Source organism: Ranitomeya imitator, chromosome 4 (genome assembly GCF_032444005.1).
Source record: "Ranitomeya imitator isolate aRanImi1 chromosome 4, aRanImi1.pri, whole genome shotgun sequence".
Classification (NCBI taxonomy): Eukaryota; Metazoa; Chordata; class Amphibia; order Anura; family Dendrobatidae; genus Ranitomeya; species Ranitomeya imitator.
This window is the reverse complement of record NC_091285.1, coordinates 205,050,559-205,075,438: the sequence shown is the minus strand read 5'-3', so window position 1 is coordinate 205,075,438 and position 24,880 is coordinate 205,050,559. Positions and strand designations below refer to the sequence as shown.

The window sequence follows — 24,880 nt, the reverse complement described above, 5'->3', positions numbered from 1 at the left end:
AGCTTAACCTGACAGTGTAAAACTGACAGGTCTCATGCATTGCAATATATGTGTATTACAATGCATGAGACCAGTGATCAGAAAAACAAAAATTTAAGTTTAATACAGGGACTAATTACAAATTTAAAAAATGTTTTACAACTATTAAAAAAAATCACATAACGAACAAAAAAATATTAAACTAATAAATACATATATTTATATAAAAACAAAAAAAGTACACATATTTGATACCTTCGCATCCGGAACGACCCAACCTATAAAAAAAAAGTGGAATAAAACGAGATCAAAAAGTCAAATGGAAATAAAAATGGTATAGATGAACATTTCATCTTGTCTCGCAAAAAAGAAGCCGCCATACAGCTCTGTTAGCAGAAAAAAATAAAAGTTATAGCTCTCAGAATAAAGCGATGCAAAAACAATTTTTTTTCTATAAAATAATTTTTACTGTGTAAAATCGCCAGAACATAAAAAAAATCACTGTAATCGTACTGACCCGAAGAATAAAGTTTCCTTATTACTTTTACTACACGCTGAACTGCTATAAAAACAATTCCTGAATTGCTGTTTTGTTCATTCTGCCTCCCAAAAATCTGAATAGTAAGCGATCAAAAAATGTCATGTGCCCGAAAATGCTACCAATAAAAATGTCAACTCTTCCTGCAAAAAATAAGCCCTCACATGACTCTGTGGGCCAAAATATGGAAAAAGTATAGCTATCTAAATATGGTGATGCCAAAACTTGTTTTTGTAAAAAAAAAAAATAAAAAATAAAAATAAAAATCTTTTTTTATTGTGATGGCGGGCAAACGTAAAAATCAATATTAATCTGGTAACGCTGTAATCGTACCGACCTGAAGAATAAAGTCACCTAATCACTTATACCGTACAAGGAATAGCATAAAAAATAAAACCAATTCTTCACCTGCTGTAGATTTTTTCATTTTGCCTCCCAAATGCTGCAGTAAGTCTCGGCTCACATTTATCCTGCACTCTACGCTGATCACTTACACCACAGCTTCCGTGTAAATCTCTGCAATACATGATTCAGACGGAACCTGTGGCAGAAGATTCCCTATAATGAGGCAGATGGAGGCACTGCAGACGCCATCTGACCTGTAATCCAGCTGTTTCTGTCTTTTTTGGATTGCATAAAAGTGCAGTCTGCCACAGTTTTGTGCACTTCTGAAAAAAGAAGGGAACCGCTGAGCAGAGGCTAGACGGGAGCCCATAGTGCCTCTGCTGCCTCATCATAGTGAATAGATCCCATCGGGGGTTTCGTCTGATTTAGATGGAAACCCCAAAGTAAGTGTTCAGCGTAGAACGCTGGATAAATGTGATCCCAAAAATGTTATGTTAAATGTTCACAATAGAGGCTTCTTCTCGATTCCCCCCGAAAAAAGCAAGTCCCCACTCAGGTCCGTCATCTGTTAACAGAAATAAAGGGGGCTGTCTCTTTACTGGTAATGCAAACGCTCTGGAAAAGCGCTATAGTTCCTTGACTCCTCAAAAGAAATCCAGCGAATTCTGCACTCCCAAATCCAAATCCTCCCCTCCCTTCTGAGCCCCACAGTGTGCTAAACGACATGTTTGGTATTTCTGTAGCGTGTGCATGTCTCCGGAAGCATGAGCTGGGCATTATGTACTTGTCACTCTAAGGTACTAATCACTACAATGGCAGTTTGCATTTTCCACTCAGCAACATCCACTGCTGCTTGTTTCTGGAAGACACCCATGGAGTGGAATGCACTACCCAGGTTAATACGATTAATCCCCAATCCACACAGTTTTAAGCGTGCCCTAAAAACACATTTGTTCAGACTGGCCTACTGTCTCAATGCATTTACCTAACTAACCCTGCGTTGCCCATTAAAAATTCTTACCATAACCAGGTTCCTCACATCATATTATCACATGCTTTATGCAGTTAATAGCCTCTGTGTCTGTACTGTTACATATTTAGGCTGATAACTGGTTCATGCAGCTTTACATGAACACCTGAGCCTTACATTATAGCTGGTCCGAATAACTAAAGCAATTGTTACCATCCACCTCTTGTGTTTCCCCTTTTTCCTCATAGATTGTAAGCTTGCGAGCAGGGCCCTCATTCCTCTTGGTATCTGTTTTGATCTATGTGTTTATTGTTATGCTGTAATGTCTATTGTCTGTACAAGTCTCCTCTAAAATGTAAAGTGCTGCGGAATATGTTTGTGCTATATAAATATTATTATTATTATTATTATGTCAAAATCGTCACTACACTTGTAGATAAATTCGCAAAGGGGTATAATTTTTCAAAGTGGGGTCACTTGAGGGGGAGATTCTGCTCTTCTGGCTCTAGGGGCTCTGTATATGCAGTCCGCAAACTATTCTACAATAATTTGTTCTCCAAAAGTCAAACAACGCTCCTTCCCTCCCGAGTCTCGCTGTGTGGCTAAGCAGTACTGTACAGCCACATATGGGGTATTGCCACGTTCATCAGAAATCGTGTGACACATTTATTTTTTTTAAATTCGTTTATTAATTACAGGATAGATTATACACACATTTGCTTGTATTCATCATTATCCATTAGTTAGTTACAGAAAATTACCATACATAGCCATGTATAAAATATTATAAAGATAATAAACTGTGCATGTTAATCGTTAACATCTTATTTGAACCTTAACTACATTAACTTCTAATAAAGCTTCTAAAACTAACATAACATAGTGCCTCTTGCAGGAGAGTTCTAAATAGACTCCGCCCTGTGAGTGAATAGTGTCTGCATAATCATATACCCTTTTTTTTTTTTTTTTATGCATATACTGAGTTATCTTGACCTAAACAGTATGACAGGATGAGTTCCATCTTCCCCATATCTTCTCAAATTTGGCTGGACAACCCCTGTTTTGGTACAGTGTCCGCTCATACGGAATAATTGAGTTCACTAAGTCAATCCATGCTCTAAGAGATGGACAGGAACCTCCCATCCAACGCATTGCCAACACCTTTCGTGCCATAAATAGCAATTCTCTCAGAAAGATTCCCGTGTGGTGATCCCAAGTCTCTGCCTCCCACACCCCAAACAGGCATACCAGTGGTTCAAGTGGAACAGGGATCGACACCAAGGATGTCAACAGTACCGTTACCTCTCTCCAAAATTGAAAAACAGGACATTTCCATATCATATGAATGAAATCTGCGTCACTGGAATGACACCTCAAGCAGTCTGATGAATGAAGATGGCCCATTTTAAAAAGACGAGTCGGGGTCAAATAGGATGATCCAACTGTATATTATATATCAATCCTATTATTGATTGATGGGGAGACCTTAGTTGGAGATTCCAAGATTTCATCCCATTCTTCTCCTAGTGTATCTGGAAGTAGCCTCCCCCATTTTCCCTTAATTAAATCTAAGGTAGATTCTTCGCCTATGGATAACAGATAGGTATATAAAGAGGAGATGAGTCCCTGAGGCCCTTGTGATTTGAGAATTCCTATTAACGGTAGAGTTGAAATGGCTCTACCTGCACCCGTATTCCGTACATATGATTGGAAAGCAGATCTTAATTGTAAGTAGCGGAAAAATTGAGATCTCGGTATATTGTGAGTATTTTGTAATTGTTCAAAAGAAACAAAAATCCCCTGGCTATGTATATCGCTCACTGTGAGGACACCATACGATATCCAAAATTCAGTAGATGGGTGGCCTAATAATCCCGGGAAATAGCTATTGTTCCACAGTGGCATTTCGGCTGCTATATCAACAGATTTTGTTACTTTTTTAATTTGCCTCCATATCGATCGAGCCAATCGGAGCAATGGAAGCAAACGAGGGACAGTAATTTTCTCCATTTCCAAAAAACCCAGCGGGCAATCAATTTGAGCTGAATGTAATACATGGCTTTCAGAGTTGGGAAGAGACTCCCCGGGCATCCACTTATTTATCATTTTAGCCTGCCCAGCAAGGTAGTACAGATAGAAGTCCGGCACGGCCGCCCCGCCCCCCTGTTTGGGTCTCTGCAGAGTGGATAGTTTAAGTCTATGCTTAGCCTTCCCCCATATGAAAGATGTGGTAAGGGAATTCAGGGTTGCAAAAAAAGATTTAGGTATTAAAACGGCACTATGTTGAAAACAATAGCTCAATTTTGGGAGTAATATCATTTTGATCAGGTTAATACGACCAGCCACAGATAGCGGGAGCTTGTCCCAGGTAGCAAATTTAGATTTAACCACGTCCAGTAGTGGGTATATATTGAGATGCAAATCTTGGTGACTGCGCTGAGACATATGTATTCCAAGGTACTTAAAATTGGAGACTGAGTAGCAGCGAGAGGGTTTAAAGGCATGGCATTGGGGTATGGGAGAGAGGCATCAAAGCAGATTTATCCCAATTTATATATAGGCCAGAAAATTTACTAAATTTATCAATCATCGTTATTACGTTTGGTAATGTATCTTCTGTCTGGTCCATAAACACCACCATATCGTCTGCATAAAGACCAATAATGTCCACTCGATCAGCAATATGTATCCCTTTAATGTCTACAGAGGACCTCATCCGTATTGCCAGGGCTTCTATAGCCGAGGCAAATAGAGCTGGGGAGAGAGGGCATCCCTGGCGAGTTCCCCTATGCAAGGAAAATGGTGCAGGTATAGAACCGTTTACCACCATACGTGCCCCAGGTTTCGCATATAGTGTACCTATCCCTCTTAGAAATTTATTCCCAAACCCATATTTCCGTAGGCATGCAGTTAACCCCTTCATGACCCAGCCTATTTTGACCTTAAAGACCTTGCCGTTTTTTGCAATTCTGACCAGTGTCCCTTTATGAGGTAATAACTCAGGAACGCTTCAATGGATCCTAGCGGTTCTGAGATTGTTTTTTCGTGACATATTGGGCTTCATGTTAGTGGTAAATTTAGGTCAATAAATTATGCGTTTATTTGTGATAAAAACGGAAATTTGGCGAAAATTTTGAAAATTTCGCAATTTTCACATTTTGAATTTTTATTCTGTTAAACCAGAGAGTTATGTGACACAAAATAGTTAATAAATAACATTTCCCACATGTTTACTTTACATCAGCACAATTTTTGAAACAACATTTTTTTTGCTAGGAAGTTATAAGGGTTAAAATTTGACCAGCGATTTCTCATTTTTACAACTAAATTTACAAAACCATTTTTTTAGGGACCACCTCACATTTGAAGTCAGTTTGAGGGGTCTATATGGCTGAAAATACCCAAAAGTGACACCATTCTAAAAACTGCACCCCTCAAGGTACTCAAAACCACATTCCAGAAGTTTATTAACCCTTCAGATGCTTCACAGCAGCAGAAGCAACATGGAAGGAAAAAATGAACTTTTTAGTCACAAAAATTATCTTTTAGCAACAATTTTTTTATTTTCCCAATGGTAAAAGGAGAAACTGAACCATGTAAGTTGTTGTCCAATTTGTCCTGAGTACGCTGATACCTCATATGTGGGGGTAAACCACTGTTTGGCAGGGCTTGGAAGGGAAGGAGCGCCATTTGACTTTTTGAATCAAAAATTGGCTCCACTCTTTAGCGGACACCATGTCACGTTTGGAGAGCCCCCGTGTGCCTAAAAATTGGAGCTCCCCCACAAGTGACCCCATTTTGGAAACTAGACGCCCCAAGGAACTTATCTAGATGCATAGTGAGCACTTTGAACCCCCAGGTGCTTCACAAATTGATCCGTAAAAATGAAAAAGTACTTTTTTTTTCACAAAAAAATTCTTTTAGCCTCAATTTTTTCATTTTCAGATGGGCAACAGGATAAAATGGATCCTAAAATTTGTTGGGCAATTTCTCCTGAGTACACTGATACCTCATATGTGGGGGTAAACCACTGTTTGGGCACATGGTAAGGCTCGGAAGGGAAGGAGCGCCATTTGACTTTTTGAATGAAAAATTATCTCCATCGTTCGCGGACACCATGTCGCGTTTGGAAAGCTCCTGTGTGCCTAAACATTGGCGCTCCCCCACAAGTGACCCCATTTTGGAAACTAGACCCCCCAAGGAACTTATTTAGATGCATAGTGAGCACTTTAAACCCTCAGGTGCTTCACAAATTGATCTGTAAAAATGAAAAAGTACTTTTTTTTCACAAAAAAATTCTTTTCGCCTCAATTTTTTCATTGTCACATGGGCAATAGGATAAAATGGATCATAAAATTTGTTGGGCAATTTCTCCCGAGTACGCCGATACCTCATATGTGGGGGTAAACCACTGTTTGGGCACTCGGAAGGGAAGGCGCCCATTTGACTTTTTGAATGGAAAATTAGCTCCAATTGTTAGCGGACACCATGTCGCGTTTGGAGAGCCCCTGTGTGCCTAAACATTGGAGCTCCCCCACAAGTGACCCCATTTTGGAAACTAGACCCCCCAAGGAACTTATCTAGATGCATATTGAGCACTTTGAACCCCCAGGTGCTTCACAGAAGTTTATAACGCAGAGCCATGAAAATAAAAAATAATTTTTCTTTCCTCAAAAATGATTTTTTAGCCTGGAATTTCCTATTTTGCCAAGGGTAATAGGAGAAATTGGACACCAAATGTTGTTGTCCAGTTTGTCCTGAGTACGCTGATACCCCATATGTGGGGGTAAACCACTGTTTGGGCGCACGGCAGGGCTCGGAAGGGAAGGCACGCCATTTGGCTTTTTAAATGGAAAATTAGCTCCAATCATTAGCGGACACCATGTCACGTTTGGAGAGCCCCTGTGTGCCTAAACATTGGAGATCCCCAAGAAATGACCCCATTTTGGAAACTAGTCCACCAAAGGAACTAATCTAGATGTGTGGTGAGGACTTTGAACCCCCAAGTGCTTCACAGAAGTTTATAACGCAGAGCAATGAAAATTAAAAAAAAAAAAATTATTTTCTCAAAAATGATCTTTTAGCCTGCAATTTTTTATTTTCCCAAGGGTATCAGGAGAAATTTGACCCCAAAAGTTGTTGTCCAGTTTCTCCTGAGTACGCTGATACCCCATATGTGGGGGTAAACCACTGTTTGGGCACATGCCGGGGCTCGGAATTGAAGTAGTGACATTTTGAAATGCAGACTTTGATGGAATGCTCTGCGGGCGTCACGTTGCGTTTGCAGAGCCCCTGATGTGGCTAAACAGTAGAAACCCCCCACAAGTGACCCCATTTTGGAAACTAGACCCCAAAAGGAACTTATCTAGATGTGTGGTGAGCACTTTGAACCCCCAAGTGCTTCATAGAAGTATATAATGCAGAGCCGTGAAAATAATAAATACGTTTTCTTTCCTCAAAAATAATTATTTAGCCCAGAATTTTTTATTTTCCCAAGGGTTACAGGAGAAATTGGACCCCAAAAGTTGTTGTTCAGTTTCTCCTGAGTACGCTGATACCCCATGTGTGGAGGTAAACCACTGTTTGGGCACACGTCGGGGCTCAGAAGGGAAGTAGTGACTTTTGAAATGCAGACTTTGATGGAATGGTCTGCGGGCGCCACGTTGCGTTTGCAGAGCCCCTGGTGTGCCTAAACAGTAGAAACCCCCCACAAGTGACCCCATTTTAGAAACTAGACCCCCCAAGGAACTTATCTAGATATGTGGTGAGCACTTTGAACCCCCAAGTGCTTCACAGACGTTTACAACGTAGAGCCGTGAAAATAAAAAATAATTTTTCTTTCCTCAAAAATGATGTTTTAGCAAGCATTTTTTTATTTTCACAAGGGTAACAGGAGAAATTGGACCCCAGTAATTGTTGCGCAGTTTATCCTGAGTATGCTGGTACCCCATATGTGGGGGTAAACCACTGTTTGGGCACACGTCAGGACTCGGAATTGAGGGAGCACCATTTGACTTTTTGAATACGAGATTGGCTGGAATCAATGGTGGCGCCATGTTGCGTTTGGAGACCCCTGATGTGCCTAAACAGTGGTAACCCCGCAATTCTACCTCCAACACTAACCCCAACACACCCCTAACCCTAATCCCAACTGTAGCCATAACCCTAATCACAACCCTAATTCCAACCTAACCCTAAGGCTATGTGCCCACGTTGCGGATTCGTGTGAGATTTTTCAGCATCATTTTTGAAAAATCCGCGGGTAAAAGGCACTGCGTTTTACCTGCGGATTTTCCGCGGATTTCCAGTGTTTTTTGTGCGGATTTCACCTGCGGATTCCTATTGAGGAACAGGTGTAAAACGCTGCGGAATCCGCACAAAGAATTGACATGCTGCGGAAAATACAACGCAGCGTTTCCGCGCGGTATTTTCCGCACCATGGGCACAGCGGATTTGGTTTTCCATATGTTTACATGGTACTGCACACCTGATGGAACACTGCTGCGGATCCGCAGCCAAATCCGCACCGTGTGCACATGGCCTAATTCTAAAGGTATGTGCACACGCTGCGGAAAACGCTGCGGATCCGCAGCAGTTTCCCATGAGTTTACAGTTCAATGTAAACCTACGGGAAACAAAAATCGCTGTACACATGCTGCGGAAAAACTGCACGGAAACGTAGCTGTTTACATTCCGCAGCATGTCACTTCTTTGTGCGGATTCCGCAGCGGTTTTACAACTGCTCAAATAGAAAATCGCAGTTGTAAAACCGCAGAAAAAACGCGGTAAATCCGCCATAAATCCGCAGCGGTTTAGCACTGCGGATTTATCAAATCCACAGCGGAAAAATCCGCAGAGGACCAGAATACGTGTGCACATACCGAAACCCTAACCCTAGCCCTAACCCTAGCCCTACCCCTAACCCTAGCCCTAACCCTAGCCCTAACCCTAGCCCTAACCCTATTCTAACTTTAGTGGAAAAAAACAAATTCTTTATTTTTTTATTGTCCCTACCTATGAGGGTGACAAAGGGGGGGTCATTTATTATTTTTTTTATTTTGATCACTGAGATATAATCTATCTCAGTGATCAAAATGCACTTTGGAACGAATCTGCCGGCCGGCAGACTCGGCGGGCGCACTGCGCATGCGCCCGCCATTTTGGAAGGTGGCGGCGCCCGGGGAGAAGACGGACGGACCCCGGCAGGATCGGTAAGTATGATGGGGGGGGATCGGAGCATGGGGGGGTGAATCGGAGTGCGGGGGGGTGATTGGAGCATGGGGGGGGTGATTGAAGCACGGGGGAAGCGGACAAGAGCACGGGGGGGAGCGGAGCACAGGACGGAGGGGAGCCGGAACAGTGTACCGGACAGATCGGGGGGTTGGGGGGCGATCGGTAGGGTGGGGTGGGGGCACATTAGTATTTCCAGCCATGGCCGATGATATTGCAGCATCGGCCAGGGCTGGATTGTAATATTTCACCAGTTATAATAGGTGAAATATTACAAATCGCTCTGATTGGCAGTTTCACTTTCAACAGCCAATCAGAGCGATCGTAGCCACGAGGGGGTGAAGCCACCCCCCCTGGGCTAAACTACCACTCCCCCTGTCCCTGCAGATCGGGTGAAATGGGAGTTAACCCTTTCACCCGATCTGCAGGGACGCGATCTTTCCATGACGCCACATAGGCGTCATGGGTCGGATTGGCACCGACTTTCATGACGCCTACGTGGCGTCAAAGGTCGGGAAGGGGTTAAAAAGGACCACTCAAGGGAGTCAAAAGCCTTGGCTGCATCCAACGAAGCTAATGCCCACTTATTGTCCGGCTCTAATGAACTATATTGAATGACCGATTGCACTCTTCTAATATTAATAGAAGTATTTTTCCCGGGCATAAAGCCGGTTTGATCTGGGTGTATGAGATCTAATATGATCGCATTCAATCTAGTAGCCAGAATTTTAGTGAAAATTTTGTAGTCCACATTCACTAAAGAAATTGGTCTATATGATCCACAATCCAGAGGATCCTTCCCCTCCTTCCTAAGCACGATAATATTAGCATCATAAAACGATTCGGGTATCGACTCTCCCTCCCATATTCCCCTAAGTACCTTCAGCAATATAGGTGCTAATTTATCACGGTATTTCCTATAAAATTCAATGGGAAATCCCAGTAGCCATATCTGCTATAGCATGTTCTACCTCTTCCAGAGTAAATTCAGCCTCCATAAGAGCTTGTTGGGATGGACTCAGCGAGGGGAATGTTATATCCGATAAATAATCCAGGCATTCATCGACATCTAAACCACTATTAGACTTATACAACGAAGTATAATAATCATAAAAGCCCTGAAGTATTCCATCAGTAGAGGACACCAATGAGCCATCGGACACCCGGATCTGCAATATTGTGTTGGAGGTGCTATGTTGGCGCACCAAGAAGGCCAGGAGTGTGCTGGCCTGATTCCCTAGCTCAAAGTAGGACTGACGAGTAAAAAATAATTTGCGCTTTGACTTAGCATCTGTATGTTGGGTATACAATCTCTGGGAAGTAAGCCACTCAATTCTGTTACTGCTGGACTGATTAGCTATATAAGTGGCCTCCGAGTCTTTTAATCTTTGCTCTATCTCTTCGTCCTCCCTCGCTGTCACCCTCTTAATATAGGAAATAGTAGAAGACAAGCATCCTCTCAGGTATGCCTTCAGGGTATCCCAGAATAGACCAAGGTTTTGGATTTCTGAATGTGTCAGCACAAAGCCATTCAACTGATCAACCGTCCTATCACTAGAGTCTATCAATTTTAACCAAAAGGGATTTAATTTCCAGGACCTATTGCTATTATCGGATTGCCCATATTTAAGTTTAAGAATGATTGGGCTATGATCTGAGATCCCCCGGTTACCATGTTCAATTCTATCTACCCGTAACGCCAAGCCACCCGACCCAAATATATAGTCTATTCGAGATAAAGACTGCCTATTAGACGAGTGGCAGGTGTACCCTTTAACTTCTGGATGGTTTATTCTCCATAAATCTAGCCACCCACTCCCTTCCATAAACAGCGCTAATTGTGAGGGGTGTTGAGGCACAGCTTCCCCTGAGTCCACATCGTCCAATCTCAATCTATCCATGGACTGATTCATAATTAAATTAAAGTCCCCCATACAGATAACATTGGCTTCCGGATATTTTAAGGAGAAGCCCAGAGCCATACGTAGGATTGACATGTTAGCAGGAGGGGGGTTATAGATACACAACAACACATACTCTCGTGAGTTAATAAATGCATGCACAAAGACGAAACGACCCTCTGGATCACGTCTCGCCTCTTTAGCCTCCCATCTGACCTCTTTGTGTATCAGCAGAGAGACCCCTCTTGAATAGCTAGTGTGGAATGCGTGTAGGGACCATTGTACCCATGGCTTTTGCATACATCGAGCCGTGTCTCTTGTCAAATGTGTCTCTATTTGTGCTACAACTTGAGGGTGATATCTTTTAATCTGCGAAAACACCTTAATTTTCTTTCGAGGGGTTTTTATACCTCGTATGTTCCAGGTCATACATATAAGTTCAGCCCCCATATTTACTCTTAAAGGAAGAATTGATACATATCATTATCATTCGGGTGCAGTCCTGCAGCATCACACAGAGCAAAGAGTTAGCATTAGAGGCAACCATGCTTAGTAAACATCCAAAACTAGTATATAAAACCAAACTAAACAAAACTTGAACAGTAGGGGAGCATATTTCCATACTCCCACAGTCAAATTGAATAGGGGATACCCTCACTGGACTCAGTGTCCGGTATTGTTGACATTTTCCGCACCCAGGCAGAAAGCTCTATCTATGTTGCCATTAATCAGGGAACTCAGGTTAGGAGTCTTCCACATTCGACCCCCCGCGAGACCGCAGCCACTCGGTCGCCTCCGCTGGATCCGTGAAGAATAAGGAGGAGCCCTTATGAACGATACGAAGCCGGGCTGGATAAAGCATGGAGTAAACGATGTTCTTATCTCTAAGTTGTTTCTTGATATCCATAAATCGTGCCCGCTGCTTTTGAAGTTCCATGGAAAAATCTGGAAAAATCGATATGGTAGCGTTATCGAATTTGATGAGGCCCTTCTGTCGTGCCAAGCGGAGGATGATATCTCTGTCTCTACAATTAAGGAGACGCGCCAGGAAAGGCCGCGGCGGGGCTCCAGGAGGAAGAGGCCTGGTCGGGACCCTATGGGCCCTTTCCACCGCGAATGTCGAGGAGAATCCATCTCCCAATGATGACTTGTGCCATTCCTCCAGAAACTGTTCAGGCTGCTGACCCTCCGACCGCTCCGGGAAACCTATAATTCGGATATTATTGCGGCGCAGTCTATTTTCAAAGTCGTCTGCCTTTTGCTTCCAGGCATTTACGGATCCGGCAGCTTTGGTCAGTTTAGCCTCCATAGGGGTGATAGTGTCTTCAATATGAGACACCCTCGTTTCAACCTCCGTGATGCGCCCTCTCATAGTTTGCATGTCATGTCGCAGGCGTCCCACCTCAGTATGCACATCTTCTATTTTCTCCGTAAGAGCTGATCTAGTGAGGGAGATAGCCTGCATCAACTGCTCTGATGCCTGTTTAAGAGTCAGTTCATCCTCTCCTCCCTCCTCATTACTGTCAGAGGGGCGTCCTTTACGTTGAGACGGTGTAGGATTATTTCTAAGATTGCGCACATTATCATGAGGATCATCTTTGGCATATTTTTTTAATTTTTCAGCAGCCGATGCTCCTCTAGGGTGCTGCATGATGGATACTCACAAGGGGATTTCACAAAGCGACCCAAGGGGTAATTATGGATAAGCTGTACTCCGATTTTGAGTCTTGTATTATGGAGCCCAAGGTTATAAGACAGGAGTCCACTGGGCAGGCAGCTTAGGGTATCCGGTATATAAAGATAGCTGCTGTAACACTCAAGCCGTGCAATTTCACAGTTACCATAAGGGGAGCAGCTAGAAAGGGGTTAATCCCTGTAATGTTATGGCGCTGGCAGGGAAAATGTCCACCCGACAGGGGGGCGCAGGTCCCACTTTCTCAGGGCACACACTGCACCACCCCTACTTCTTCAGGCGCACACTCACCGCCCAGCGCCGCTGATAAGATTAGAGGCGCACTTTCCCTATCTGTCAGGGTGTGCGCTGAGATGATGGCCGCTACCCCAGGCACGTACCGCCACTTGTGTCAGTCCTCACAGCTCACCGGCACTATCCACCGCCGCTGCCTCCAAGATGAGGGGGACCCGGCTCCAGCAGAGAGCAGCACCGTGTCCCGTATGTCTTCCCTGCTTCCCCTTGCAGGCTCCTCGTCGCGCCCACCAGTGCGGTCGGTCACCGCTGCCTCCGAGATGGCAGGAGGCCCAGCTCCGGCAATAAGCAGCGCCGCGTCCTGTGCTCCCTAGCGCGCGCTCCCAAGATGGCCGCCGCTGCACATGGGGTTCTCCTGCCTGTTTGGCTTTCGCAGCTCCCGGCTCCACGAATCTCCACAGCGGTCTCCCAGAAGGTCCACCAGACTCTCCGGTATATGGGGTCCCGATCCGGGTTAGTACCGCTCGGTCACCCACAGTATTTATAGCAAAATCAGCTCAGGATATATGGAGCTCTCCTAGGATGCTTCCTTCTTCTTCAGCTACATAGCCACGCCCCCGTGTGACACATTTTGGCACCATTTTTACCCATTTCTCCTTGTGACAATGTAAAATCTGGGGCTAAAGCAATTATTTGTGGGTTAAAATGTAATTTTTTGGCGGGCGTGGCCTAGCAACTGATGTGAGCGGTCAGCTTCTGGAGCTCCTCCGCTGTAACCCTGCAATTGTCCTGAAGATAAGAGCTGATAACGCGTTGTGTGGCTGAGGAAGGTTACCGGAGGTCAGCCCCGAGGTGTGAAGCTGTGCAGAGCTGCAGAGATGGTCCGGAAAAGGCAGCAGGACCCAAGGCAGGAGCCATGACCCGGAACCAAGATGGCCCCGACAGTGTGGAGAGAGCTGAGAGAGCAGACGCTGCAAATGCCTCATATGTAAAGAGGCTAGAAGTGGCTTCCAAGCTTGAAAAGTATGCCTGGTTGGATGGAGCCGGGGAAAGAGCTGGCTGAAGAGGAGGAGGAACAGGCTGGAGATAAAATGAAGTGCAAGGAGAAGTTTCAGAGGATGATACGGTACAGGGGGGTCCAGAGGGGGAGGAAGGAAGGCGGGAAAATGATGGTGTGGAGCAAGAAGCTGTGGAGGAAGTTATAACAAGGGAACCCACTTTGCGAGACATTTATGATCTGATCAGATCATGCAAAACTGCGATAACAACTCTCACTCAGAGAGTGGATGGGACTATAGCAGAAGTAAATACAATAAAGGCAGACATGACTAAAATGGATAAGAGAGTGGGTGTGCTGCTTTGATTAATAAGAATGATGATCTGGAGAATCGCTCACGGAGGAATAATGTGAGACTAGTGGGTATCCCTGAGAAGACCGAAGGAAATGACCCTACAAAATTTATTGAAAAATGGCTCCAGGACCAGATAGGCGCTCATAACCTGTCTAAGTTATTTGCGGTGGAAAGGGCGCACCGCGTTCCTATGAAACCTTTCCTGCCGGGGTCCCCCCTCGTACTATCCTTGCTAAGATTCTGAACTATAGGGACAGAGATGCCATATTGAGGAGTGCTCGTGCAGCTGAGGACATGTGCATTAATGGCCAGAAGATCTCTATTTACCCTGACCACTCGGCTGAGGTGCAAAAACAGAGGATGAGTTATGGAGCAGTTAAAAGGAGATTGAGACTTGAAATTGATTTATTCTAGTCTCTACCCGGCAAAATTAAGGGTTGTAGCCCTGGGGGCAGTTCACTTTTTTTCCAACACCAGCTAACAGAGAAGGAGGGAAGTGAAAGGAAGATTCTGGAGATGAAGATGATGCTGCCTTATTGTTACCTCCGGACTTTGGTTTAATAGTTTATTGCGGTTTTCAGAGGACTTATTGTCATAATGTTGTTCTATTTGCGGAGGGGTTGGGGGGAGGTGTTCTAGTTACAGCGGATTACAGGTACTGAGGGAAGGGTAGCTAGACACTGGACTACCTACTCTCTTATAAGAGAGGTGAAAGACAACAGATTAGTTATGGGTTATTGTGTTAATGAATATTGGTGGGAGTAGGGAGGGGTGTGAGATCTATTGCTGGAAATTGGGACTTATAGTTTGCTGGCAACAACATCCTATTTCAAGGGATCAGGAATTTGTATTTGTGCGGTTTCATGGTGGGAGACACAATTAAAGTTGTTAGTTGGAATATAAAAGGACTGTCGGAGGGAACTCGGAGAACGGCAATTATGAAATATGTGAGAAAACTGGGCCCGGATGTCATTTGTCTCCATGAGACACGTTTACTTGCAGAAAAGGTAGAAGTGTTAAAAAGGAGGTGGATAGGGAGGTCTTATCACTCTACGTATTCTTTATATGCTAGGGGGATCTTGGTACTGATTGGGGCGTCCCACGCCTTTTGAAGAAATTGAGTCATGTAGATAGAGATGGGCAATATGTTCTGTTAGTCTGCAAAATTTATGGGCAACCATTATGTCTAGCGGCTGTTTACTTCCCACGCCCATATTCTTGGAAAAAGGTACAAGAAATATTTGAATTGTGTAAACGGGGTATGGGACTACCAATGTTAATTATTGGGGATGTCAATAATGTGATGGATGAAGGGTGGGACAGGTATAAGAAAGGTTTAAGCAAAGGCACTAAAAAACTGTCGACGTTTGGGAATTATATGACAGAATTGGGGATGGTGGACCTCTGGAGAGTGAGTAATGAGAATGTAATCTGTTACTCCTGTTATTCTGCAACCCACAGTTTCCTTTCCAGGATTGACCTAGCACTAGGAAATGATTTAATGACGTGTGTGATCTGTGGGATAGAATGTCTCCCGAGAGTGATTTCGGACCTCAAGCCTATAGAGCTTCTGGATTAGACGGACAGGTGGGAGGACTGGACGGGGAGGTGGATGGAAATGTCACCCCCTGTGGCTTGAACATATTAATATGGATAACATTAAGAAGGAGATCACAGAGTACTGGCAGTTTAATGAAGATAGCGCTGATAAGCGGGTAGTTTGGGACGCAATGAAAGCTTTTCTGAAGGGCCTTCTTTTTAGGGAGATTTCTAGATGTAAATCCAAGACTAGGATGGAAGATAAAGAGCTCATAGAGAAATTAGAAAGAGCAGAAAGGGATATGGTGTCGGACCCGTCAGAGATATCTCAGTGTAGACTAAGGGAAGCCCAGGAAGCGGTTAATAAGTTGTATATGAAAAAAGCAGAGAGAAGAAGAGCTTTTCAGAAATTGCAGTTTTTTGAGGAAGGAGAAACAGTGGGGCACCTGCTCTCGGTGGTAACAGCGGCACAGAAAGAATCATCGTATGTGTACAAATTTAAGAACGGATGGAGGTACTGTGTTGACAGATGTAGTGGATATTTTGGGTGAGTTTAGAAGGTTTTTATGAACAGTTGTATTCATCTGGGTTGAGGGCTACATTGGGGGGCATTGTAAACTTCCTGGGTGAGGCGAAACTTCCTAGGATCCAAACGCGACATGGTGTCCGCTATCGATTCCAGCCAATTTTCTCATTCCAAAACTCAAAATGGTACTCCTTCACTTCCTTCTGAGCCTTGCTGTGCTCACAAATGGGGTTTTGGTGCACTCAAGAGAAATCGCACAACAAAATTTATGGTGCATTTTCTCCTGTTACCCTTGTGAAAATGAAAAATTTGGGGCTAAATTAATATTTTTATGAGAAAAAGTCAAAATGTCAATTTTTCTTTCTACATTCCATCAATTCCTGAGAAGCACCTGAAGGGTTAATAAACTGCATGAATGTGGTTTTGAGCACCTTGAAGGGAGCAGTTTTTAGAATGTCACGTTTTTGTTTTGTTTTGTCATATAGGCCTGTCAAAGTCAAATGTGATGTGGTCCCTAAAAAAATGATTTTGTAAATTTTATGGAAAAATGAGAAATTGCTGATTAACTTTTAACCCTTATAACTTTGTAACAAAAAAAAGTTTAAAAAATTGTGCTGATGTGAAGCAGATGTGTGGGAAATGTTATTTATCAATTTTGTGTGACATATCTCTGGTTTAAGGGCATAAAAATTAATGGTTTGAAAATTACGAAATTTTCACCAGATTTCAGATATTTTCAGAAATAAATGCAAGCTATATGGAACAAATTTTACCACTACCATGAAATACAATATGTCACGAAAAAACAGTCTCATAATGAGTGGGATCCGTTGAAGCGTTCCAGAGTTATAGCCTCATAAAGTGACAGTCTTCAGAACTGAAAAAATTGGCCTTGTCACGAACGCGAAAACGGGCTCTGGCGCGAAAGGGTTAAAAGCTTGCTATAAAATAGACCTATCATCTGTCCACAGGATAGACGATAAATGTATGATGGCGTTGGGGTTCTACTACTAGGACCCCCACCTATTCCTCTAGATTGGGCCCCAAAGTCCTCTGTGTAACTGGGGCCATAGTGAGCATGCTTGACCACCACATTCACTTCTGTGGGACCGTTGTTCCATCAGTGCTACAGAAGTAGATGGTCATACATGTTCAATACACAGTGCTTCTGCCTCCTAGAGCGGTTTTTGAGCGATCCTTGGGGGTCTCAGGAATTGGACTCACTGATCTGCTGCATGTAAGAAGGGATGCAATTTCAAATAAAAAGTATAATGGGGGCACTTTAAATGTTTCCTATTGGGTGCTAAATGCGCTAACAAAGCTAGAACGCAGGACAATGTGCTGTTTGTTGTTTTTCCATCCTCTATTATGATCTGAGCTGCAATGTATGCTGACATTTAGGCCATACACACAAACTGAAGAACACAACTTGCTTAGAATCTACTGATCCTTTTTATTCATGTTGCATGCTGTTGCTGCCAAGGGCGTTAGTTTGGGACTTGTTCAAGTTGACTTTCTCTTTTGGGGGAAATGAGTAAATTATTTATCCGCTTATTTTTTTAGGTAAATCTATCTTTTCTATCAAACAAGAGTAAATAAAAAGTTCTGCAGCTTTAGAAAACCAGGTCAGGGTGATAAATGTGAGCAGTGGAATACATTTGTGTCGAATTAGTGTGGTGTCTTTATTGGTTCCTATCCGTATATGAAGAAAGGAATTCATTAACATAATGTATGTTGAGTTGCATATTGTCTGATTTATAATATTTTTATTTTTTTTTGTCCCAGAAGTTATCCCTTACACTTGAAGAGAAGCAAAGACTTGCAAAAGAACAAGAACAAGTGCAAAAAATGAAAAGTCAGAAGCCTCTTACACCTAGCACAATGACACCTGCGGCACCTGTGAAGCAGGTAAAATCTGAAAATTCAGTCTATTATTTTATTATATTTCCAGCAGTAGCAGGTCTAATGTGTTGTAACAGCGCAGCTCCATTTACGGTGTACCATCGGCTGCCAAGAATTGCACGTTTGCTTCTCTCATTGTAAAAAGGATCTGATATGCAGAAGCTGCTACACATTGAATGGAGCTGTGCGGTTCAGCTTCATTCATTGTTTACATCCAGCGGTGGTGGTGCAGGTGTCAGATCCCCACTGATCTGATATTAATGACCTATCCTATAGGCTATCTTATGCATTAGCCTAATGTCGGCTGAACCTGCCGATCTTGACAGGTTCAGCCGACTGTCTAATGTTAATGTGGGCACCAGCCGATTGATATTCAGGGAAGATGTTGATCATGTCCGATTTCTTGTTGCCTGTCCTATTTTTCTCCTGGAGTTACACCGGCTGCTGACTTGTCAGGCGGTGGCTTTCTCATAGACCATACATAAGCGCTCGTCCATAGGAGTACTCCCATGTGTGGGGGAGATGGCTGTCGGCTGATCGATCAGTCGATTAATCATTCTACCAACAGCCACCTAATTGGTATGGCCAGCCTAAGAATAGGTAATCAATATAAAATACCCAGAATACCGCTTTAAGGTTTTATGCAAGATAATTGTCAGCATTAGACTGTAAGCTACATGATTTGACAACCTGCACTCTACCCCATTGTCTGTGCTATCTCCTGACACATGTAATTTCCATCCATGAGGATTTTCATCCATGTGACTCGTTTAGTTGTGCCAAGGTTCTTTTGCTAAGGCAACTTCTTTGATATTCATTACATTTCCAGCTCCTTGCAACACCATTATATGCACATATGACTAATGCAAGTGCATCATGCTGTCTTCTTCATTCTTGCAGACAAAGGACCTAACTATGACACTCATGGAGAATATGTCCTCGCTGAACAGTTTCACAAGTGTTGGTACCAAACCGGCGGTGGCAGGGTTTCCTCCAGTCACTGGCATGCCAGGAAGCGTTGGATTCCCAGGATCCGTTGACAACATGGCTTCAAACAGAAACCTACAAAATGGGCTTAACTCCAACACAGGGTTCCAAGCTCCTGGCTTTAGTATGGGGCCAATGAATCCCAACCACAATTTCTTTAGTGGAACCGCCCCCATGGGACTGAACAAGGTACCACCAATGTCCACTCCTGCTACCATGCAGAACTACAATACTATCAGCAGCCCGCCTGGCATGCAGCAGCAGAACTCATTCAGCAAACCCGCCTCAGATATGTCCTCTTTAGACAGTTTGTTTGGTCCACAAAAACCCAAAGTGAGTATGAGCCAGATGTCTCAGCAAAAACAAAATCCTTGGATCAACCAGTATGTACCACCCCAAGCTTCTCAGACCATGATTGGCAATGTAACTCAAACAGGAATGGCGGGACAGTCTGGATTTGGAGTCCAATCCAACCCTTTTTTCAATCCACCAAACCCCACACAGCCTGCAAACACAATGAAGAGCAGCAGTTCTGCTAGCAACGATTTAAAAGACCTTTTTGGCTAAGAACACTTTTCTTAAAGATTGTTTTATACTCCTGCTTAGCCTGCTTGGATCTCTTGTACTGCCATTCTGACAAGGTTTCAAATTAGTTTGTTCTGTTCTATCGCTCTCTTCTTCCCTTCACTTTTGTGATGCTCCTGTGGTTCTAGGTGATGAGCTGATTTCACTATTCAACATCCTTTTATACTATTATTGTGCGCATATATTATTGCACAGAACTCGACGAAAAGAATTTTACATTATTTGCAGTAAACTTTGATTATATAAGATGTATCATCCTTTCACGATCTCAAAGGGAACCTGTCACATTGTATGTGTTGTCCTATCGTTGGATGTGTGGTATAAATCAGTAAGCTCTGAGCAGATTGATAATACGGTTAACTGGAAAGATTCAGGATAATTTGTATTGTACACTATTTCCAGGCTTGGGAGTCTATTAGTCGGTGTTACTCAGTCATTGACATCCTTCACTATGCGACTGTCATACAGAAATTGCTGCGGGTCATTGATTTGGACCGCCTGCTGGACTCTGAGACATAAAAACAGTAAGGCTTTTGCATCCTTAGCCAATTGATTTTATTCATATAAAGCCTTCCTCTTACTATGCTAGGGAGTCCAGTGGGCGGTCCTAATTAGTGACTGAAAGCTATCTTTGTATCAGTCAAACAGGGAAGGCTGTCAGTCACCACATAGGACCACCTACTCAACTCCTAATATGGAATCCTTTTTACAAACTTATATAAGCAACTCGTTCTGCTCTAGTTTATGCTGCCAGCAGACCATTTTGTCAGGTTCCCTTTAAATTCATCAATATCATGTCCCAATAGAGTTTGTAATTCCAATTATGTTTATTTCTTTTTTTTTTCTTTTTTTTTTCTGGGAATATTTTATTATGACATCTGAAATATGAGGAATTTTATGGTAGTCTCTTATAATTTTTGGTTCCACTAATCATTCCTTTGCATCCTCCTCAGGGTTCACACATTTGTGAAAACCTTTTATTCTACTGTCACTTTAAATTTGAACTACTGAAAACCGTACAACTAGAAGAAACCATTTCCTAACATTGAGCAGCACTTTGTCCAGCCTTAAAAATGTCCATTAAAAAGGACGCCACCAAATAGTATGAATAGTTAAGACGTACATTCCTTTTCTTTTTTTTTGTGCATGTCCCCCGCAACATACGAAACCAAGAGATGAGATTTCATATTTGATTACCTCACTTGATATGTGATAAACCTTGACATATTGAGCAACATTTTTTTTTATTTTTTTTAATTTATGTAAAAATAGTATAATTTTCTTTTGAATGTAAACATTTTAGTTGTACTTTATGTTGCATTTGGCACTTTTACCTAATTGCTTTAAGGAATAGGATATAATAAGGTATGAGGTATGCAGTGTAGGAAAAATAAATTGTGAAAATTACAATATAAAATATGATTTAAAAAGAAAAAATCTGTAGAAAATCATGAGCAGTATAGTTTTGTCACTTTTGTCTATGCCAGTTGTCAATGACTTCATAATTTCTTTAATGCCTCTTTCCAGTCATTAGAACTGTTCTGTTATTGCGCTCCAAATTCCCAGCTTTATGGCACACAACCATAGTGTGAAAAGGTTGTCCAGAATTAGAAAAACATGGCTGCTTTTTTCAGAAGCATTGCCACTCTCAACCGTTGGTTGTGCCTGTTAATGCCACTCATCCCCTTTGAAGTGAATGGCACGAGGTGTGATACCACACGCCACCCATGGTCACTGGTGGCGCTGTTTTGAAAGACAGCTGTCCTTTTCTTCAGTCCCTTTTAAATTCTAAAATAATCAGTTAATAGGGGTTGTCCCTTTAAAAAAAAAAAAAAAACTTTGCTCTTAGGCCCAGTCAAAAAGCTAGCTGAGCTCTGCTTGCCCTCGTATTCATTGCGGTTGTCCCAGTGTCTGTTGTTTGGCTGCAGTGGTGATGTCACAAGAGCAGCACTGCAGCCAATCCCTGAGCTCAGCAGCTGCCTCTGTTTTTAGGTGTCTGCAGCAGTGATGTGACAACGACAGCCCTGCAGCTAATCGCTAAGCTTGGCAGCTCATGTCTCATGGTGTTTGGCTGCAGCGCGGATGCCATGTTGACCGTTTACATAGGCTGAGCTCAGTAAAAGTAATGTCCCCAGTCCTGCTAAACACACAGCCCTGTACATGGAGTCGGGAGAATTGTAACGTTCTAACGGTGCTCACGTGTTCTCCTTTGAAGGACATCATAAGATTTCAGTGGGCCCTGTATGCGTTATACCCCACACAGTGCTAACTGTAGAGATCAGGGATGTGAGAAGTGTGAAGACAAGCGGAGGATTTGGAGCTCCGTAACTGTGATCACTATAGGGGATATATTGGGACGTGTACTTGCACAGAATTTTGGCCCTATTTAGATAAAACAAGGCATCACTGCTATGTGTGGGAAAACTCCTTTAAAGGTTTTACGAAAGCATTGCTCAAGTTCCCTGCATTCTTATTCCTTGTAAGTATGGATTCCTGAATATTGGAAACTTTTTTTTTAAGTCTTTATACATAGTGAGATCTGTTTTGTTCTAGGTTTTCTGTATGTAAAGTGAATTTAATTTTCAGTACTAGACTAACTGAACAGCACCTGCATATCCGAATATCCATAGTGGTCAAACCCTTAGTGTTGAATCCTAATGGACATTATTAGACGGGTTGTGGTATTCTCCTATTGATGACCTTTTCACTTGTACATTATTATAATATTTATTTGGATTCTGTAATAAATCTTGGTCTTGCAGATATTCTTTAGGTTTCATATTTTTTCTGCATATCCATTAGCTTGGCATGTTTCGCTCACAAATGCAGCATGTAGTCTACATTTATTTCACTTTAAACTCTTCCATGATTGATTTTCTGCCCAGAATAGAAGGTGTGTGTGTGTGTGTGTGTGTGTGTATGTATGTATGTATACATACACACATACATACATACATACATATATTTGACTTTTACATGTGCTGGACTTCAGTCTTCTGCTGTACAAGCCTTGTCATTAGCACCAGTAATGATTGTCGCATCATTTCCCGGCAGCAGCATAGAAATACATACAGCCGCACGCTCCTGTCCCGAGTGCCGGCGGCAGTGCCGGGTATTGATGCAAAAGATTAGCGCAAGTTTCTCGCATTGAACTCGCATTGAACTCGCAAGTGTGACCTCGGCCTTAAGGAGGACATGTGGCTAGTTTTTGCTCTTATGTTATTCCCACTGATCCCTAGACTTAACCATTTTTTTTTTTTAAATCTGCCTATACGATTGCAGAGAGATGGACCTTATTTGGTACTGATTGTATGATCTTTACTAAGGAGGCGTGGCTCTCAGGATTCTCCGTCCTTTGGGCTGCTCTGTTTTATTACCCTGTGAGCAACGCCCTTTTGGCAAAGACCATAAGTTTGCAATAGATAAATAATAAATACACCCATCTTTGGAGCATGGATTTAAAAAGCAAAATAGAAAAGAATACTGAAGGAATCAGCAGGAATATAGTAAGAGCAAAACTGGACATTTTTTACCTGGTGAAAAGTTTCTTTTAAGGGAATTAAGTCAATTTCTAAAAAAAATAAGGAGCCACAACATGTTGTAGCAATGATATCACCCCTTGAGCCCGGTCAACGAAGACTACTTGTCAGCAGTGGAGAGGTGGTGCAAGAGCACCAGTCAGGTTTGGACTGGCCCACAGAAGAGCAGGAGAATCCTCAGGTGGGCCACCACCTTTTATATAAGCAGTACTGGGCACAATATATTTGACTATGTAAAGACATAGGCAGCATCTTATTCGTGTAACAGAGTACCCAGTTCATGTTGGATAAATTTGTGATGGATGTCACATGTGCATGTAGCTGAAAAGTGGGGCCCTGGACTTGGTTACTGGTGGGCTCTTAGCACCCCAGTCTGACACTGGTAGTAAGTAGTGATGAGCGAGTATACTCGTTGCTCGGGTGATCTCCGAGTATTTGTGACTGCTTGGAGATTTAGTTTTCGTCGCCTCAGCTGAATGATTTGCGGCTGCTAGACAGGCTGATTACATGTGGGAATTCCCTAGCAACCAGGCAACCCCCACATGTACTCAGGCTGGCTAGTAGCTGTAAATCATTCGGTTGAGGTGACAAAAACTAAATCTCCGAGCAGTCACAAATACTCGGAGGTCACCCGAGCAACGAGTATACTCGCTCATCACTAGTAGTAAGTACTGTGAACAGCCATGGCTCAACTTTTTTTTTTTTTTCAATTGTAACAGGACATTTGTTTAACATAATAGTGATGCTTTAAAATGTCTACCCGCCGTTGAATATTTAATTTACCAACACATCCCTCCTATAGTTTTTATAGTGTCTGAAGAAAGAAAAATCTGTGGTTACAGGGGGAAACCAACTAAAATCCTCGTTCCAATGCCTGCTATGGTATGAGATGCTTCAAAATAACCCCTTGTAATGTGTGTCAGTTCAAACTTGCGTGAAATGAGTCCAAATGTTGGAGATTCCTTAAAATTAATATGTTCATTTTTTGGACATGGCAAATATTGATGAAATTGACTCACCATTGACTTTCCTAGAATGCACCCTCTGTCCGTCGCATTGCTTGCTAGGTTTTTTGGACTACCTTCATCCTATTGATTTTGAAGACCACGGGGCCTTACAGTGTAAACGGATTTGTTACATAATGTTGAAAGACTTAAACACGTACCTTAATTTATATAGAACTGTGAATCATGGGACTGGTTTCATATCCTATTGAAGGTTTGTGTGTCTCGTCTTTACTGTTTTTCCTGTGCTGTATTTACTTTTTGAACAAATTGTTTGTAAGGAAATCATTAATAAATTATGCCTGGGTAAGACGATACACTGGACAGGATCATTGTGTTTCCCTTTATTAAGAATGCATGCATTTTCTTTCATGAGTTTGCAGATTTTTACAATTGTTAGGAAGAAAGTGATATAAAAAGATGGTATTCCCATTACATGCAGAACCAGCAATTTACAAGTTTTGATGATGGCAAACAGGAAGTCCCAATGGCCAAATATATCTCCTCCATGCCACGAATGTTTATTTTATACATTCCCTTTAAAAGTTTATATGTA

The 24,880-nt window shown here is 42.6% G+C and overlaps 1 protein-coding gene across 1 annotated transcript in view; it reads left to right on the top strand.

The window, feature by feature from the left end:
• SCYL2 (SCY1 like pseudokinase 2) overlaps positions 1-24,641 on the top strand; it is an 84,793-nt gene extending 60,152 nt beyond the window's left edge. The window contains exons 17-18 of the mRNA XM_069764307.1: positions 18,093-18,215; positions 19,110-24,641. Of these exons, the coding sequence (XP_069620408.1) occupies positions 18,093-18,215; positions 19,110-19,763 (777 nt within the window). The 3' untranslated portion in view covers positions 19,764-24,641. The remainder of the gene's footprint in view (positions 1-18,092; positions 18,216-19,109) is intronic.
• Positions 24,642-24,880: the final 239 nt, after the last annotated feature.